The sequence below is a fragment of the Peromyscus californicus genome, unplaced genomic scaffold, assembly GCF_007827085.1.
Source record: "Peromyscus californicus insignis strain IS unplaced genomic scaffold, ASM782708v3 Scaffold_1__1_contigs__length_55948999, whole genome shotgun sequence".
NCBI classification, from domain to species: domain Eukaryota; kingdom Metazoa; phylum Chordata; class Mammalia; order Rodentia; family Cricetidae; genus Peromyscus; species Peromyscus californicus.
Genome location: NW_026294492.1, coordinates 55,198,200 through 55,214,703, shown reverse-complemented (window position 1 = coordinate 55,214,703; position 16,504 = coordinate 55,198,200). Strand labels below are relative to the sequence as shown.

The 16,504-nt window shown below is 58.7% G+C and overlaps 1 protein-coding gene across 4 annotated transcripts; it reads left to right on the top strand.

Moving 5' to 3' along the window:
* The first annotated feature begins 4,743 nt into the window (after window positions 1-4,743).
* Ptbp1 (polypyrimidine tract binding protein 1) lies at window positions 4,744-16,492 on the top strand. Of its 4 annotated transcripts, none has more exons than XM_052747274.1 (14): window positions 4,744-6,893; window positions 8,537-8,567; window positions 10,732-10,804; window positions 10,976-11,295; window positions 11,381-11,551; window positions 11,643-11,753; window positions 11,820-11,994; window positions 12,167-12,244; window positions 12,876-13,021; window positions 14,056-14,089; window positions 14,488-14,580; window positions 14,688-14,904; window positions 15,025-15,102; window positions 15,181-16,492. In XM_052747274.1, the coding sequence occupies exons 1-14, from the start codon at window positions 6,886-6,888 to the stop codon at window positions 15,311-15,313; spliced, it is 1,668 nt and encodes a 555-aa protein (XP_052603234.1). In that variant the 5' UTR covers window positions 4,744-6,885; the 3' UTR covers window positions 15,314-16,492. The 4 variants fall into 4 exon arrangements, with proteins under 4 accessions (XP_052603234.1, XP_052603236.1, XP_052603233.1 ...); XM_052747273.1 differs by lacking the exon at window positions 4,744-6,893 and adding an exon at window positions 7,962-8,127; XM_052747276.1 differs by lacking the exon at window positions 12,167-12,244 and having other exon boundaries at window positions 4,745-6,893.
* Window positions 16,493-16,504: the final 12 nt, after the last annotated feature.

The following is a 16,504-nucleotide window of genomic DNA, read 5'->3' as shown; positions in this document are numbered from 1 at the left end:
TGGCAGTCAGTACAGGGCAGTGTGCCTGAATGTCTCTCTCTCTGTGGAGTCAGAGTCTTGTGTAGCCCAGGCTAGCCGTAAATGTAGCTGAGGATGACTCTGAACTCCTGATCCTCCTGCCTCCATCTCCCCAGCTTTGGAGTGACAGGTTGTACCACCCAGCTGGGTTCATCGGTGGGGATAGAACCCAGGGCTCCGAGCATGCCAGGTGAGCACTGTCCACCTGAGCCCCAGCCCTAACTGACCTCTTCTATGAACCCTGTTGCTGCTCTACCCCCTACACTCATGGCCTCCACCTACCTCTGCTGAGACCCTGTTTCCCACAGAATGACCCATTCCCAGGGCCCTGGCTGCCAGGGATGTGGACAGACAAAACTAAACTCACCCAGGCAAATCAAGGTACCTCAGTGAGTAAAGGCACTTGCCATGAAGCCTGACATCCCGGGTTCAATTCCCGTGATGCACATGGCAGAAGGAGAGAAATGACCCTGTAAGCTGTTCTGTGACCGCCACACATGCACCATGGCACATGTGTCCTTACCCAAAAATAAGTAAATGTAACTTAAAAAAGACAACCCGGGCTGGAGGGCGGCGGCGGAGGTGGCGGCAGCGGTGGCCGCAAGCATGCCTTTAATCCCAGCACTCAGAGGCAGAGGCAGCAGGATTCCTGTGAGTTCAAGGCCGGCCTGATCTACAGAGTGCGTTCTAGGACAGCCAGGGCTAGGTAGAGATATACTGTCTCAAAACACAAACAGTCGGGCGGTGGTGGCGCACGCCTTTAATCCCAGCACTCGGGAGGCAGAGCCAGGCAGATCTCTGTGAGTTCGAGGCCAGCCTGGGCTACCAAGTGAGTTCCAGGAAGGGCGCAAAGCTACACAGAGAAACCCTGTCTCGAAAAACCAAAAAAAAAAACCACAAACAACAAAAATCCAAAAGTATTTTTTTTCCAGTGGGGCTGGAAAGATGTTTGTTGATGTGTTTGTGTGACGTGTAAGTACAGGTGACAGACATGCCATGGTGGTCAGGGGAGAAACGCAGGAGTGAGTTCTCTCCTCCCACCCTCACGGGGATTCCAGGACCAGACTCAGGTCATCTGGCTTGTGAGACAAGCAGTTTTGCCTGTTCAGCCATCTTGGTGGTTGTAAATATTAAAAAGAAAAAAAAGTTTTATCAGAACTCAACCAGTCACCTGTTAGAAATGTAAGATATTCTCTTCTTGAGAACGGAGGTGCGTTAGACAGGGAGAGACCAGTGTTGGGACAGCCATCCTGTACATAGAACATTCATCTCTGCAAAGGAAACTGTTGCCATGAGCAGTCCCCCACCCCCACCCTAGCACCAGCGTCCGTCCGTGAATCCACTTCCTTCTCTGGATCCCTCTGTCTGGACATTTCCTGTCATGGAGCCCCACACTGTGTGTGTGGTCTTTTGTGTCTGGGTCTCTCACTCGACTCACTGTCCTCCAGGTCCTTCGATGCTGTGGTGTGAGAGCCTCGCTCCAGCTCGGGACTGTGTGCACTCCTGGGGAGGAAGGGCTGAACTGTGGGTCCACTGTGCATCTTCGTGGTCCTGCTGACTCCTGGACACACACGCCCAGTTACCTAGGGGGCCACACTGGGAAGCCTGCTTGTCCCCCCAAAGGTAACCACCACGGCTGCTTCAGATCCCGTGTGCCAGGGATGGCCAAGGTGCCAGAGGATTGGCTGCAGTTTCTGGATGTCCCTGGTGAAGCTGACCAGTTTCTCCTGCTTCGATGGTTGGCTGTAGTTCTAGAGTCTGGGAGATACAATCTTGAATCTTACCGGGAGGGGCAGGGGCAGGGTGGCCTTTCCTGCTGGCCTGGGGGTGGGGTGGGGTGGGTGGGTGACACAAGGGTGGAGAATCCTAAACAGGTCATGGACAGTTAGGAAAGGACTCTTTGCTGTCACTGGTGGACAGTAGGGGTTGGCAGAGGTGCGGAGGAGGCCTGGAAGTTCTGAGAAGCCCCCTTACCGCTTCCTGAATCTTCTCTTAAAAAGAAAAGTATTGTTTTTACAAGCATCTATTTTGTGTTTCTCTTGGGCCAGTGGTGGGCAGAGTCAGCCTGTGGGAGCAGGTTCCTCCTTCCACCCCTGCGACCCCTGCAACCCAGGGACTGAACTCAGACTTGGCTTGGTTACCAGCACCCTTTCCTGGAGCCCTGAGGTAACTTCCCTTCAGTGGCTCTCCCCAGACCCAGACTCCCTGACCCTGTACTAAATTGTTCAATAGAAATCTGGGAAACAGCCTGTGGCGATGGCAGCGGTGGCGCACGCCTTTACTCCCAGAACTCAGGAGGCAGAGCCAGGCGGATCTCTGAGTTCGAGGCCAGCCTGGGCTACCAAGTGAGTTCCAGGAAAAGGCGCAAAGCTACACAGAGAAACCCTGTCTCGAAAAACCAAAAAAACAAAACAAAACAAAAACCAAAAAAAACACCCAACTATTTACAAGGGCTGGAGGGATGGCCCAGTGGTTAGAACACTGGCTGCTCTTGCAGAGACTCACATCTGTAACTGCTGTCCAGGGGATCCAGCGTTCTCTTCTGGCCTCCTCTGGCAACAGACACATGTTACAGAGACATCTATGTGGGTGAAACACCCATGTACATATAATTTAAAAAAATTTTTTTTTTTTTTTGAGAGTCTGAGTAGTCCTGGCTGACCTGGAGCTCCCCATGCAGACCAGGCTAGTCTAGAAGTCACAGAGATCTGTGCCACCGTGCCCAGCTAAACACATTGTGTTTAAAAAGAAAAGAAATACTTATAATTCACACACCAGCGGCTGGGTACGGTGGTCCAGGCTAGTCACATCAGGTTTCTGAGAGGCTGAGACAGGAGGGTCTCAGTGGTCAAGGCTCTCACTAGAAACCCTCAGTGACAGGCAGGGTGAGTGTGGCCCAGGGGTGGAGCTCCTGGCTAGCAGGTTTGAAGCCCTGGTCTCCATCCCCAGCAAGGCAAACAAACAGGAAACAAGAAATAACAAGCATAAAAACTTCCTCTGGTGGAGACGCTGGCCTTGCTTTCTTTTGAACAGAGGAGTAAACTGAGGCTCGTCCCTGTCCTCCTGTGCTGTTCTGAGAGTTTCGCTTGGCACTGGCTCTGAGGGCCCCTCACCCTGGCCTCCATCTCCTCCTGCAGGGGAGTATCACTTTCCCTGGTAACAAGCAGGCTAGTGTGCCTCTCAGACAAAGGCCAGGTGAGCGTCTCTCCTCGCCTCAATCATTCATGAAGACAGCAGCTGGCAAGGCTGGGGTGGGCGCTGGGCAGGCCGGGCACCAAGTCAGGATAAATAAATAATACAGAGCCTGGGGTATCTTCCCTAACAGATGTTCTGCACAAGGACAGAGACACGGTAAAATGGCCGGTCACTGAGCCATCCCCGCCTGAGGAGGAGGACATCTAAGGCTCTGGTGACCCGGGGTGGAGGTTCCCCAAGCCAGGCTCTTTTGCAAGGATGAAAGGCCATTCACAACCTTCAGCAGCTTAAGATGGCTTATCGTGACCAGAGGTGACCTCCGCAAACTATATCCATGTCTTGATCCCCAGAGCCCACGAGTATGGCCTGGGGCTGGGGCTATGAATCAGTAGTAAAGGCTGGTCTGGTTGGGTGGGGGTGTTCAGACAATTCAGGGTCCCAAGACAGTCGGAAATTATCCAGGTGGGACTTAGTATAGAACAAGGATGAGGCGACTCCAGAGGCCAGGAGAGGCAGGAAAGACATTTCCTACAGAGCCTGGTCTCATACTTCTGGGCTCCAGATGCAGGGCTCACATCTGTGAGGTTAGAAGCAGGCCGGTGTAGGGACTGCATTACACCAGCAACACGAAACTATTAATTTTTAAAAAAGCTTTGACAGCAACGGGAATGAAACCCAAGGCCTATTGTATGCCAGGCCAAGGTCCTACCGCTGAGCCACATCCCCAGCCCCATCAACGCTGGGGGATTCTGGGCGGGGCTCCACCCTGACCACGCCCCCAGCCCTCACTGGGGGATTCTAGGCGGGGCTCCACCCTGACCACGCCCCCAGCCCTCACTGGGGGATTCTGGGCGGGGCTCCACCCTGACCACGCCCCCAGCCCCTCACTGGGGATTCTGGGCGGGGCTCCACCCTGACCACGCCCCCAGCCCCTGTCTGGGGGGATTCTGGGCGGGGCTTCACCCTGACCACGCCCCCAGCCCCTCACTGGGGATTCTGGGCGGGGCTCCACCCTGATCACGCCCCCAGACCCTCACTGGGGATTCTAGGCGGGGCTCCACCCTGACCACGCCCCCAGCCCTCACTGGGGGATTCTAGGCGGGGCTCCACCTCTGAACCAGGCCTCCAGCCCTCTTCACTAAGTTGCCAGACCTGGTCTTGAACTCACTCTGGCTGGGTGTACTGGCCTAGACCTGTCACTCAGGAACCTGAAACAGGAGGATCACTGCAAGCTTGAGGCCAGCCTGAGACAGCCCTCGGGAGGCAGAAGTATGGAGATCTCAGTGAGTTTGAGGCCAGCCTGGTCCACAGAGTGAGATCCAGGACAGCCAGGGCTGCACAGAGAGAACCCTGTCTCGGAAACACAAAACAAAAACCAACCACTCTGTACTACAGACGGGTCTTGAACTAGCAGTGTCTCCCCAGTGTCCCTTACTTTTTCTTGGTTTTTCGAGACAGGGTTTCTCTGTGTAGCCCTGGCTGTCCTGGATCTCACTCTGTAGCCCAGGCTGGCCTTGAACTCACAGAGATCCTCCTGCCTCTGCCTCCTGAGTGCTGGGATTAAAGGCGTGCCCCACTCCCCGCCCAGCAGTGTTCCTTACTCTGTTCCTCTCTGCTCTGCAGGCCTCCTACTTGGGGCCAGCCCAGCCCACCCTCAACTCTCCTCACCTGGCTTGCTGGCCACTGCTGCAGTTAAGGAAGACTTGCACTGGATGTCCTCACACATAGGCTCCCCTAGGACCCGCCTCCTCCTGTCTCTGTGGCTTACTCTCTACCTAAGGCTGGATCTCTGCAGTGCGGGTCCTGCCTGTTTCAGAGGTCAGGGGACACTGTTTTCCTGAATGCTGGTACCAAGGCCCTGAGGAATGATTTGAGGGAGGGAGTCAGCTGGGGCTTCAGTCAACCTGGCCCAGGGAACTGCTGTGCAAAGGCCCTGAGGCAGGGCTTGAAAGGAAGTCAGGCAGGTTAGAGAATCTTTGTTGAGTATTTAGAGGTCTGATCAGAAACCAGACAGGAAGGTGAACAAGGCCATTTCAAGAGTTCTGGGAGGGCTCCGAAGTAGCTTTCCATAAACTCTGCCAGTGCAGACCTGTGCTTGGAGACCAGCAGTCTCCACCTTTGCCCATCCACTCATGGGCAGCCACCCATGCAGGTTGGCTTCTGAGGGTGGGGCCCACGCTTGGCACCAGCCACCCAGGGAACAAAGCCTGGCAGTCAACCTTGGCCCTGATGGACCTGATGGGAGTCCCAGAGGGCTCAAATCCTCCGCCTCGTCGTGAGGCTTCTAAATCCGCGGGACGGTCCTGATTAGTGATTCTGGGCCTTCACTGCTCTGCGGGCTGGCTGGAGCCTGAAAGGCCTCTCCCGGCGGGGCCTCCGTGGAATCGGCAGCCGCCCCTAATCCATGCTGGAATCCTCTGGCACCAGGCCCGCGTTGGGGCTCCAAGGCTGTTGGGCCCTGGGCCAGGCCTGCAAGGAACCAGCCTGGCTGCCAGGCCTACCCCCCTCACCCGCAGCGCCCAGGACTACAGAAAAGGGAGGCCGGGTGCTGGGCTCACCTCTGTGAGAGGCAAAGGAGACCCTTTCCCCGTCCCTGGGCTTTTTTAGCAGATAACCAGGCCAACGAGAATCCGAGTAATTTGCGTCTTTGGGAGCCACATCAAAGGCATGCCCAGAATCTGTCTGCAGTCTGCGCTAGGCTCCGGAGAACCCGTCCGGCTCCCAGCACCCACCCCCTCCCGGCAGGGCTGGAATGCAGACTCCTGGCTCCTGGGGTGTCCGTTTGGAGTGTCGTTCCGGGGTGGAGGCACAGGAAGGCGAGGTCCTGTTCCTCCACTGGATTGTGTTTGCTTCTGAGCCTAACTGTGGGGCAGGCAGCTGGGCGCTTTGTGGCCTCGGTTTCCCCAACTATAGGCAGAGCCGGCCACACTACGGCCCGTTTTATCAGTTTCTCCATTTTTGCAACAGAGGTGGCGCTTGGCTGCTTTGAGGTAGACAAAAGACGGCAAGGAATGATGCACAATCAAGTCGGGACTGCGTCTGCGAAGCACGTGGCCTCCGTCTCCCTGCTCTCCAGTCCAGGAGAAACTCGGCTTAAAGGCGAAGTTTTGGTCACGTGACTACAAGCAAACTGGGGCGGTAAAGCGATTCCTGCCCGGTTTCAAGATGGCGACGCACCTCGCTTGGCCCTCACGTTGAAGGCCGTCGTCAGCTTCCATTGCCCGCTTGCACCATGGCGGCAACCTCCCGCTAGCACGCTTCTCTGCATCTGACCCGCCACGTACCCACTCTCAAGATGGCTCCGCACAGGCCGGCCGAAGGCTCACTTATTGGCTCAGATGCTATCACGTTCTCCTACTCCCTCACGCCCTCCCCCTCCCCCACCGGTAGTTTCCGTCTTCCGCCTTGACTGACGGAAGTTTCGCCCAATAGGCGCCTGCGGTCTGTCCGGGTTCCGCCCTTGAAGTCGCTCCCGGGCCAATGGGAGGCGTTGGCGGGGGCAGGGCGGGCTCGCCACGCCCACAGGCCGCGGCGGGAGCCAATGAGTAGCGCGCGCGGGGGACGTGTGCGGGCGTCTCCGCCATCTTGTGAGTCTATAACTCGGAGCCGTTGGGTCGGTTCCTGCTATTCCTGCGCCTCCACTCCGTCCCCCGCGGGTCTGCTCTGTGTGCCATGGACGGGTGAGTCGTGCCGCGCCCCTCGCCCGCCACTCTCGGCGCCGCACCCCAGGCTTGGCTGCCGCTCCCGGGGTCTTTCCGTCCCCCGCCGGCCCCGCCAACCGCCGCGGCGCGCGTGCGTGGCCTCCGTCCGCATGGCGCGCTCGGAACCCCAGGCGCCGGAGGCCAGCGAGGAACCCGGCCGGTTTAGGGTGGCCGCACCCATACCGCGGCGCCCCTTTAACCCTCTCGCCCGGCGCACTTCCGGTGCCCGCGCGCTTCATCCGGAGGGGCCCGGCGCCCCCTCCCCGCCCTCCGCGTGCACGCGCGCTCCCCCGGTGAGACGCGCTCCCCCGAAAGGGGGCCGGCGCCGTGGCCCTTCCCGCTTCCCGTCCTCCGGTCGGTGCCGGCTCTCCGCGTGCCCGAGGAATAATGTGCCTTCGCGCTCCCCGTACGGCGCCTCGTGCGCGTGCGTGGTGAGGGCGCGCGCCGCGTAGCGCGTGCATGCGTGCGTGGGCCCCCCCTGAGGGCGCGCGCCCAGCCCGCCTTGTGGGGAGGGGAGGTGGCGGGGCGGGGGGCGGCTCCGGAGACCCCGGCCGAGGGCCGAGGGCCGGGTTCGGGTCGGTGGCCAAGGCGGGCGCCGGCCTGGCGTCCGGGCCTCCTGCTCGCTTCCGGGAGCTGCCACTGCACTCGGCCACTTTTTGTTTGTAGTTTGGGGTTTGTTTTGGAGACAGGGTCTCGCTGCAGCCCGGGCTGGCCTCCAGCTCAGAGACCCGCCCGCCTCTGCCTCCCGAGTGCTGGGATTCGAGGCGTGCGTCAGTAATCCCGACTCTTCCGGAAACTCGTTGGGGTGCTCCCACCTTAGCCTTTAAGGATCGGCCCTATAAAATACGTAGGCCTGGCCTCCAGCCTTGAGCGTGAACCTGTTGCGGTCCTCCCGCTACAGCCTTCTGAGTGCTGAAATGACAGGAAGAGCCTTCAGATGCAGCCTTTTAGCAACTGACGAGGGATCTTTGAGCCGGGCGTGGTGGTGCACACCTTTAATCCTGGCAGAGACAGGCAGGTCGCTGTGAGTTCCAGGTCAGCCAGGACTTTGTACAGAAACTGTCCCAGAATTTTGGAAGACATGAAATAAAGCAGAGAGGTGCCCACCAAGGGTCAGTGTCACACACACAACCCGGCCGCCACTTCCTGGCCTGGGAACCCGGCCAGCCATGGCGGGCTTGCTGCTGCCTGTTAGGCAGGCTAGGTGCAGCAGGTGAGCAGAGCGCAGTCACGAGGGGCTGGGGTTGATCAGTAACCCGGGGTGTATCCAGGCAGCTCTGTTGCTTTGTAAATGGTAACAAGGCCACTTTGCCACCAGCAGCCTGGCCCTGGAGCTCCCTGCCCCCCCACTCGGGAAGCACTGCCCTTGGCTACTGCCTTTACCTGCTTTCCCGGCTCCCAGCATTGTAGGATGCCCGGGAGTTGAGTAGTGGACCGAGATCACTGTAGACGTTGTAGAAAGTGGACCTCTAGATGTGTTTGAATTCGGGACCAGGGTCCTGCATGGAAGGAGGGAGGGCTCCGAGGACAATGGTGGCCACCTTTCAAGTTGAGATTCAATGGGTGGTTCACGGCAGAGGGCCCTGCAGCCCCAGTGCTGACATCTCTCTTTCTCTCCGCAGCATCGTCCCAGACATAGCAGTCGGTACAAAGGTAGGTGGCTCTTGCTTGGCATTGCACCCAGCCCTGCTGTAGTCAAAGCTAGACGTGCCTGCTGCAGGGCGGTGGGCGCTCGTCCAGTCCACAGAGACCAGTAGGCAGAGGATGGCACAGGTGCACACACACTTGCCACGCGAGTGACCCGGGGCCTAGGACCCTTTCCTGTGACTGGTGGTTCTTCTGCCTTCATCTAAGAAGTGTTCCTGACGTGGGCACTCAGTTGACGGTGCCCACGTGGGTTTGGTTTGGAAGTCTACGGCATGTTCTGAGGTGAAGATTGGCAGTTGAGCCTCCGCTGGCCGGGCAGGTCTCAACCCTGGGCTCAAATGCCCCGCCTCAGCTTCCCCAAGTAGCTGGGGAGACAAGAGCATACTCTAGCTCCACTGGCACTCGGAGGGTTGGGCCTGGAGCGAGAAGGGCTTCGCGGGTCCTGCCCTTTGAAGTGACAGCTACGGTCGGTGTCAGGACTGGTCTTGCTCTGTCGGATGGGCTATTTAGACTGGCCTGTTAAGGTGTAGTGGGTGGCAGTAGTTTCCTCCCCTCAAAAGGCCCTGCAGGTGAGTCCCCAAGGGCCACCTCAGCCACGGCCCCTGATTTGCTACCAGGCTGCTGTCTGGACTAGTTTCATTCTTTCCTGAGTGGATGCTGTCTCCACCTGCCTGCTGATCTTCCCTCAGATAAACTTGTGTGTTCTGAGGTGGGGGGACGGAGGCCCTCTTAAAGTACAGGCCTGCAGGTGACAGCTTATGTCTGGGTGAAGGTGCTGTTAACCTGGATTGCCTCAGCTACTTGTCGTCACAATACTTAATTCCAGCTAGCCACAGAGGGCATACTGGACAAGTTAGGAGCAGGGAGCTCTGGGTGGAGAAAGAGACCAGGCCTGGCTGACCAGTGGCTTCCCTGTGCCGCGTTCTTGCGTGCCTTTGTCTGCCTAGCGGCTTGGGGCTATTGGCCCAGGTGGCGGGAGTTTCCTCTGACAGTCTTGGGCTTCTGAGCCTCTGTGGGGAGACTTATGGCCCGGCAGCCTGCCAGGAACAGAGCTGCAGGAAGTGCTGCTCCTCCCGCCCAGTCCAGACGGAAGCCACCCTCCCACTAGGGTCAGCCTGAGGGACCTCATGGGAGACTGGCTGCCAACAGGAAGTGACTTCCTGCAGCTCAGATGTGGATATGAGGGTTCTGGGCTTTGCATGTCAGGGTCTTGCCTCCCAGGCTGGGCAGGTCTAAGTCCCTCTGCAGCCCTTGCTCCTAAGACATTAGTGTGGCCACACTTTCTGATGCAGGCTTCAGGTGGGTGCAGTCATGAGGGGCTTGAAGTTCTCTCCAAAGAGAGAGGGGTGAGCATGGCGGGTGCTGGCCTCTGGTCTCTAGACCTGTTTACTCAGAGCCCTGGGCCTTCATTATCAGGGTCAGTGCAAGTGTTGTTGGAAGGTGAAGGACAGTGCCCTTGATGATGCTGGATTGGGCAGTGAGGAAGTTTCCTGGGGAGATAGTTAGGCTGTTCCTTGTTGATGAAGATGGAACGAGACGTGGACGAGGTGGTGGTCCCCAGAGTCCCTGGGTGTTCAGCTTCTTCAGGGTCTGCGGCTAGCTCGGAATAGATGACCAGGGAGCTCTACCCTCGGGAGGGAGCTCTGGTCTGTGGGTTCTTGCTGTCCTGAGTCTAGGTCTCCCGTGCTTCTCGGGATGGCTCAGCCAAACTAATCAGCAAACAAATTGCTTCTTTCTTGCTTCTGGCGAGAAGGGATCCCCCACTGTAGGTCAGCTTGGGGGTTCCCCAGTGAGTGGCTTCCATCACTGGATGGTCCTACTCACCAGGTACAGCCACGGTCCCTTGTCCTGGAGTGTAGCCAGGACAGCGGGGCTGGGGTAGCAGCAAGGCTGGGCTTTGTTTCTCCGGAAGCTGCCAACAGCTCTGCCAGGAGGGTACCGCGAGGCTGGCAGCTGTGCACTCTGGGCAGACGACCCGCCAGGCGGGGCCTCCCACATGGCTGCTGGCACAGGCCCCAGTGACCAGTGAAGGCTGTTGCTGGTAGTGAGCACAGAAGGTCAGGCAGGCGTGGGCAGTGTGAAGTCCCTGGGGCCTCTGTGTAATGAAAGGGAAAGGTAGGAAAGGGGTGGGCCAGCCGGAGCTGAGGGTCCACCCATGCTCTCTTCTCAGCGGGGATCCGACGAGCTCTTCTCCACCTGTGTCAGCAACGGCCCCTTCATCATGAGCAGCTCGGCCTCAGCAGGTGAGATAGATATCTGCCCAGGGGGTGCTTTCTCTATCGAGGAGTGCTTGTGCCCTGCGGAAGCCTGGCTTGGGAACGGGAGGGGTGGGAGAGAGCAAGACCCTGCCAGAGGCAGGAAACGGGGGTGGGGGGGCCTTGCAGTCTCCCAGATGTGCCCTGTCCCTTTTTCAGCTAATGGGAATGACAGCAAGAAGTTCAAAGGGGACAACAGGAGCACGGGCGTCCCCTCCAGAGTCATCCACGTGCGCAAGCTGCCCAGTGACGTCACTGAGGGCGAGGTCATCTCCCTGGGGCTGCCCTTTGGGAAGGTCACCAACCTCCTTATGCTGAAGGGGAAGAACCAGGCCTTCATTGAAATGAACACCGAGGAGGCTGCCAACACCATGGTCAACTACTACACGTCGGTGGCCCCCGTGCTCCGTGGACAGCCCATCTACATCCAGTTCTCTAACCACAAGGAGCTCAAAACTGACAGCTCACCCAACCAGGCAGTGCGTCTGCAGGGTGGGCGGGCGGGCGGGTGGCCTGGCTCCTTGCCTCAGCCCTGGGTCATAGCTCATGATGGTTCCTCCACAGCGTGCCCAGGCAGCCCTGCAGGCCGTTAACTCTGTGCAGTCTGGAAACCTGGCTTTGGCGGCCTCTGCTGCTGCTGTGGATGCGGGAATGGCAATGGCGGGCCAGAGCCCAGTGCTCAGGATCATCGTGGAGAACCTCTTCTACCCAGTGACCCTGGACGTGCTGCACCAGGTGAGTGGGTGCATGCCCTGCCCCGCCCCAGCTGGGTGGGTCCCCATGTGCCCACACACAGCTGGAGCTCACACACGTGTCTCTGTTGCAGATCTTCTCTAAGTTCGGTACAGTTCTGAAGATCATCACATTCACCAAGAATAACCAGTTCCAGGCGCTGCTGCAGTATGCTGACCCTGTGAGCGCCCAGCATGCCAAGCTGGTGAGTAGGACTTCTGGGGTGGGCAGTCCTCTCTGCCTGGCCCGCACTCACCTCTGTCTCCCACAGTCGCTGGACGGCCAGAACATCTACAACGCCTGCTGCACGCTGCGCATCGACTTCTCGAAGCTCACCAGTCTCAACGTCAAGTACAACAACGACAAGAGCCGGGACTACACGCGCCCCGACCTGCCCTCCGGGGACAGCCAGCCCTCGCTGGACCAGACCATGGCCGCAGCCTTCGGTAAGACGCTGTGCTGACAAGTACCAAGTCAGCGGGGTGGGACAGGCCACCTAGCTCTGTCAGGCTCCCCGGCGCCCTGGCACTGCCCAGCCCAGCCCCTCAGCAGTGTGCCCGGCCCGGCCCGGCCCAGCCGTGAGGTGAGGTGCAGTGATTAGTGTCTGTTTGTTTCTAGGTGCGCCCGGCATTATGTCAGCCTCTCCGTATGCAGGAGCCGGGTTCCCTCCCACCTTTGCCATCCCGCAGGCCGCAGGTATTCACGCTCATCCTGACCCCGGCGCCTGCATGCCCACAGCCCCATAGCTGCCCATAGACCGGGAGGCTCTGGCCCCAGTGTCAGGTCCGGGCCCCCTTCCGGGGAGAGGGGAAGGGGCCTCTGGCAGCGTCCACAGGCAGCTAGGGCAGGGTAGTCTCAGGCGAGGCTGGGCCAGGTGCCCTGTGTCGGCAGTAGCACCAAGCCACTAATCACGCAGTCTTTGGTCTGGTTCCCTTCAAGCACCTTGGGCGAGGACGAGGACGCAGTGTCCCTAGTAGATTGAATTTAATGGCCTGGTAAGCAAGTGGCCTCCAGGGCTGAGGAGCATGGGCCTCGGCCTCCGCGTGCCGCCCGGGCCTGCATGGAGGAATGGGCGCCGCATGCGTGCACAGCGGGCGTGTCTGGCAGGCCCTGCTTGCAGAGGGCCCGTGTCAATCAGAGCTTTTGTGCTGTCGGGCGCATGCAGTCGGAACACACCCAGACTGGCCGCGGTGTCAGGCGGTGTGTGTGGCCTCTGTGCAGGCCACAGCCAGGCGACACCTTGTGGCCGTGTGCGAGAAGAGGCTGCGTGCCTGCCCCCTCTTGGCACAGCCCTCCAGGTTCACATCCACACTACCTTCCCTTGCAGGCCTCTCTGTTCCTAACGTCCACGGAGCGCTGGCCCCCCTGGCCATACCTTCTGCGGCTGCAGCTGCTGCAGCTGGCCGCATTGCCATCCCAGGCCTGGCGGGTACCGGGAATTCCGTCCTCCTGGTCAGCAACCTGAACCCTGAGGTATGTGGGTGTTGCTCTGCTCTGCCTGTCCCTGGAATAGTGGTGGGGTGCTGACTGACTACAGACAGGTCCTGGTGGGCGCGCTGGATGGCAGGCAGGGGCTCGGGGTGTCCCAGGCGCCGCGGGCACCGGCGTGCCGCCCCTCTGTCTGCTGCTGTTGGCCTCCGCTCCTTCCCAGCCGCTCTGAGGTTTTCTGTTTTCCTCTCAGCTCCATTCACACCCCGGCCCTCAGGCCCTCGGTGCTCAGCCGGGGTGTTTTCCTTGCTGCACAAGGCAGTCTGAGTTAATTTGGGGCACAGCAAGGCGGCCTGGGAGTGCCGGCTAGAAGGGAGGTGGCTCAGGCCAAGGCCAGCCAGCTTGTCTCTGGCTGGAGCTCGGTAGATGGAGCCCAGGTGGCCCTGGAGGCCCAGATCGCTTTTGCAGGACCCGGCTGTGCGTGGCCGGGCCTCAGGCTGCGCTCTGGCTCCTGTGGCTCTCAGGCCGGCCTGCTCCAGCCAGTTGACTGCCGCAGCTGTCCTGAGCTCCACGTCCGCCGCCTGGGAACTACCAGGCTCCGCTCCTTGCCTTAGTCTCGGCCGCCGCAGTGCTGGCCCACGTCCTCGAGCCTGCGGGCAGTGCCTCTCTCACATGCGTGAACGTGTCCAAGTGTGTGCGTGTGCGAGAGTGCGTGTGGAAGGAACACTGCCTCATTTTCCTACGTATTTACTGACCTGTGTTTTGCTACTTTTTTCTTTCCTCCCTCCCCTCCCATTTTTTTTCTTGCCTGATCCGGAATTTCTTTGCCAACTGACTGCACGGTTCTTCTGCTTCCTGTTGTTGCTTGAAACAAACAAAACATAAATCAATAAAAACAAACTCCCCTCTCAAACCCGCTCTCCGGAAACCAACCTGCCCTTGAATATTAACATCCTGACAACTCCATCATCATGAACTGCTCGCCTGCGGGGACTGTCTTCCTCGTGGACGATTGGCACTCGCCCCCTTGACCTCTCCCTCTCCCTGTCCCCTGCTGCCTTCCTCTGCTGTCTCTAAAGAGAGTCACACCCCAAAGCCTCTTTATTCTCTTCGGTATGTTATTCTCACTTTTATTACCTTGGTTTCATTTATTTGGTTATTTTACACCCTGCGATGTACTATTGAGTTTGTGTTTGGCCTTCTGCCTGGGTCCGTGGTTTGTTTCCGGTTTGCGGATTGTACTGAGTAGACACGCATGGTTACCACCCTGCATGCTTCCAGGGCCAAGCGTGTCAGTAGCATGTTGTCCATGGCTGCTCTGACAGCTGTCTGGAGTCCCGAGACTGCCGAGCGCAGCGCCCGTTAGCAGGCCTTGGGCTGGGAGACACGGGCTCCCGGCGCCCACTAAACAAACCTGGCCTGCCGGGAGCGTGGGGTGCGCGGGGTGGGCAGTGGGTGGGAGGGAGAGGTGAGGAGGCCAGGCGTCTCAGACCCTGTCCTGGGTTTCAAAGGCGTCTACGGTGATGTGCAGCGGGTGAAGATTCTGTTCAACAAGAAGGAGAATGCTCTTGTACAGATGGCGGATGGCAGCCAGGCCCAGCTGGGTGAGCGCCACTGGAGGGCACGGGCCTACACTGCCTTTGACTCTACCTGGGGGGAGGCAGGCGAGCATGGGGCCCTGCTGCTCATGTGTTTCACACCCTCTGCCCAGCCATGAGCCACCTGAATGGGCACAAGCTGCACGGGAAGTCAGTGCGCATCACACTGTCAAAGCATCAGAGTGTACAGCTGCCTCGCGAGGGACAGGAAGACCAGGGCCTGACCAAGGACTACGGGAGCTCACCGCTGCATCGCTTCAAGAAGCCGGGCTCCAAGAACTTCCAGAACATCTTCCCGCCCTCAGCCACTCTCCACCTTTCTAATATCCCGTGAGTTCGTCAGGCGTTTGTGAGCCCTAACGGGCTCCCGGTCCTTGTGTCTGCTGTGTCGTCCCCCCAGGGGGCCCAGGATGTGTGGGCCCCAGCCACATGCCTCCTGTCTCTCCGTAGGCCCTCCGTGTCAGAGGACGACCTCAAGAGCCTCTTCTCCAGCAATGGTGGTGTGGTCAAAGGCTTCAAGTTCTTCCAGTAAGTACAGTCCTGCCCTCTGCCCTCTGCCCTTGGCCTGCCCCAGCCCCTCTGACCACCCCGCACCCACCCCTGCAGGAAGGACCGCAAGATGGCACTGATCCAGATGGGCTCTGTGGAGGAGGCGGTGCAGGCGCTGATTGAGCTGCACAACCATGACCTGGGCGAGAACCACCACCTGCGTGTGTCCTTCTCAAAGTCCACCATCTAGATGCCTGAGGGCCGGCGACAGCTTCCACCATTCCAGAGAAAAAGCCACTTTAAGAAGCAGCTGAAGTGACCTTACAGACCAGAGATTTTATTTTTTTAAAGAGAGATGAGTTTACCTGTTTTTAAAAAAATTAAATCTAGTCCACCTTGGTGTGGCAGGAAATGGCTTGGGCCACAGAGGCCCAGTCAGGCCCAGCACCACGCCTTGAGGGGCCCAGGCGTGAGGCCACAGCTGTGCCCCGACACAGCCGCTTTCTCGTGCCTTACAAACCAGCCCGCCTTGTGGCCGCACACCCATCCTCTCAGGCCACCAGTCTGTCTCTAGACCTGCAGGTGTACCAGCAGCCTGCACCACAGACTCCCTATGCTGGGCAGGAGCTGCGGCCACCGCCCCCACCCTTATAATCAAGTGACATGATTCTCCCATGTCCCTGGCCAGCCCAGGGGGCCCAGGCCATCCTTAGCTGCCGAGCCTCATGTGACCTTTGTATTCTATTCTGTGTGGTCGCAGACACCTGTGCCTAGCAATATTTCCACTTGACCAAATACCCGAATCTTTTTCCATTTATATGCAAGAGATATAGTTTTAAGTAACTTTTTATAGCAATGATACAATGGTATGTGTGTACTCGAAGCTTCTATGTCCCTGCGCTCGTCCCCTCCTTCCCGGTGACCAACTTGCAGGTGGAGCCCAAGCCAGTGCTGCCTCTGCCTGGGGTAAACAGCTCTGAGACCAGTGGGCTCCTACCTTCCAATTTTGGACCAAAGTTTTCTTTTCTGCCCGCCTCTGACTAGGCCCGGGTGAGGGGCTGACCTCTAGGCCTTAACGCCCCTCCCAAATGCCCCCATTGTGCCTAGCCTGTCTCTGTGGGAGGGGTTCCCTGGACCTTGGTTCTGTGAAGGAGCGTCAAGAGTGTAAATATTTATGATTTTTATACCTGTGGGGCTGAGGCGGTGCGGCAGTTTTTTTTATGGTGACAGATGTATATTTTGGTAACAACTACAGGTTCAGTATTGTCCCGGGGCCAACCCTGGCCACATTCCACCCCGCCCACGATGGTGTGTTGGGGGAGTTTCCATTAAAGGAGTTTTCTAACCTGTGCCTTCCCTGAGCCCTTCATTCTGAGCTGTAGAGGTACGGCCGGGCTGGGCCTGGACTCAATAAATGCCTGTGTCTTGCGCCTCTGCCTGT

Coding starts and splice junctions, on each gene's coding strand:
- Ptbp1 (XM_052747273.1), top strand. CDS start 8,084: ATGGCGGGCTTGCTGCTGCCTGTTAGGCAGGCTAGGTGCAGCAG. Junction 8,128..8,536: donor AGGCAGGCTAGGTGCAGCAG/GTGAGCAGAGCG, acceptor TTCTCTCCGCAG/CATCGTCCCAGACATAGCAG. Junction 11,754..11,819: donor GCGCCCAGCATGCCAAGCTG/GTGAGTAGGACT, acceptor TGTCTCCCACAG/TCGCTGGACGGCCAGAACAT.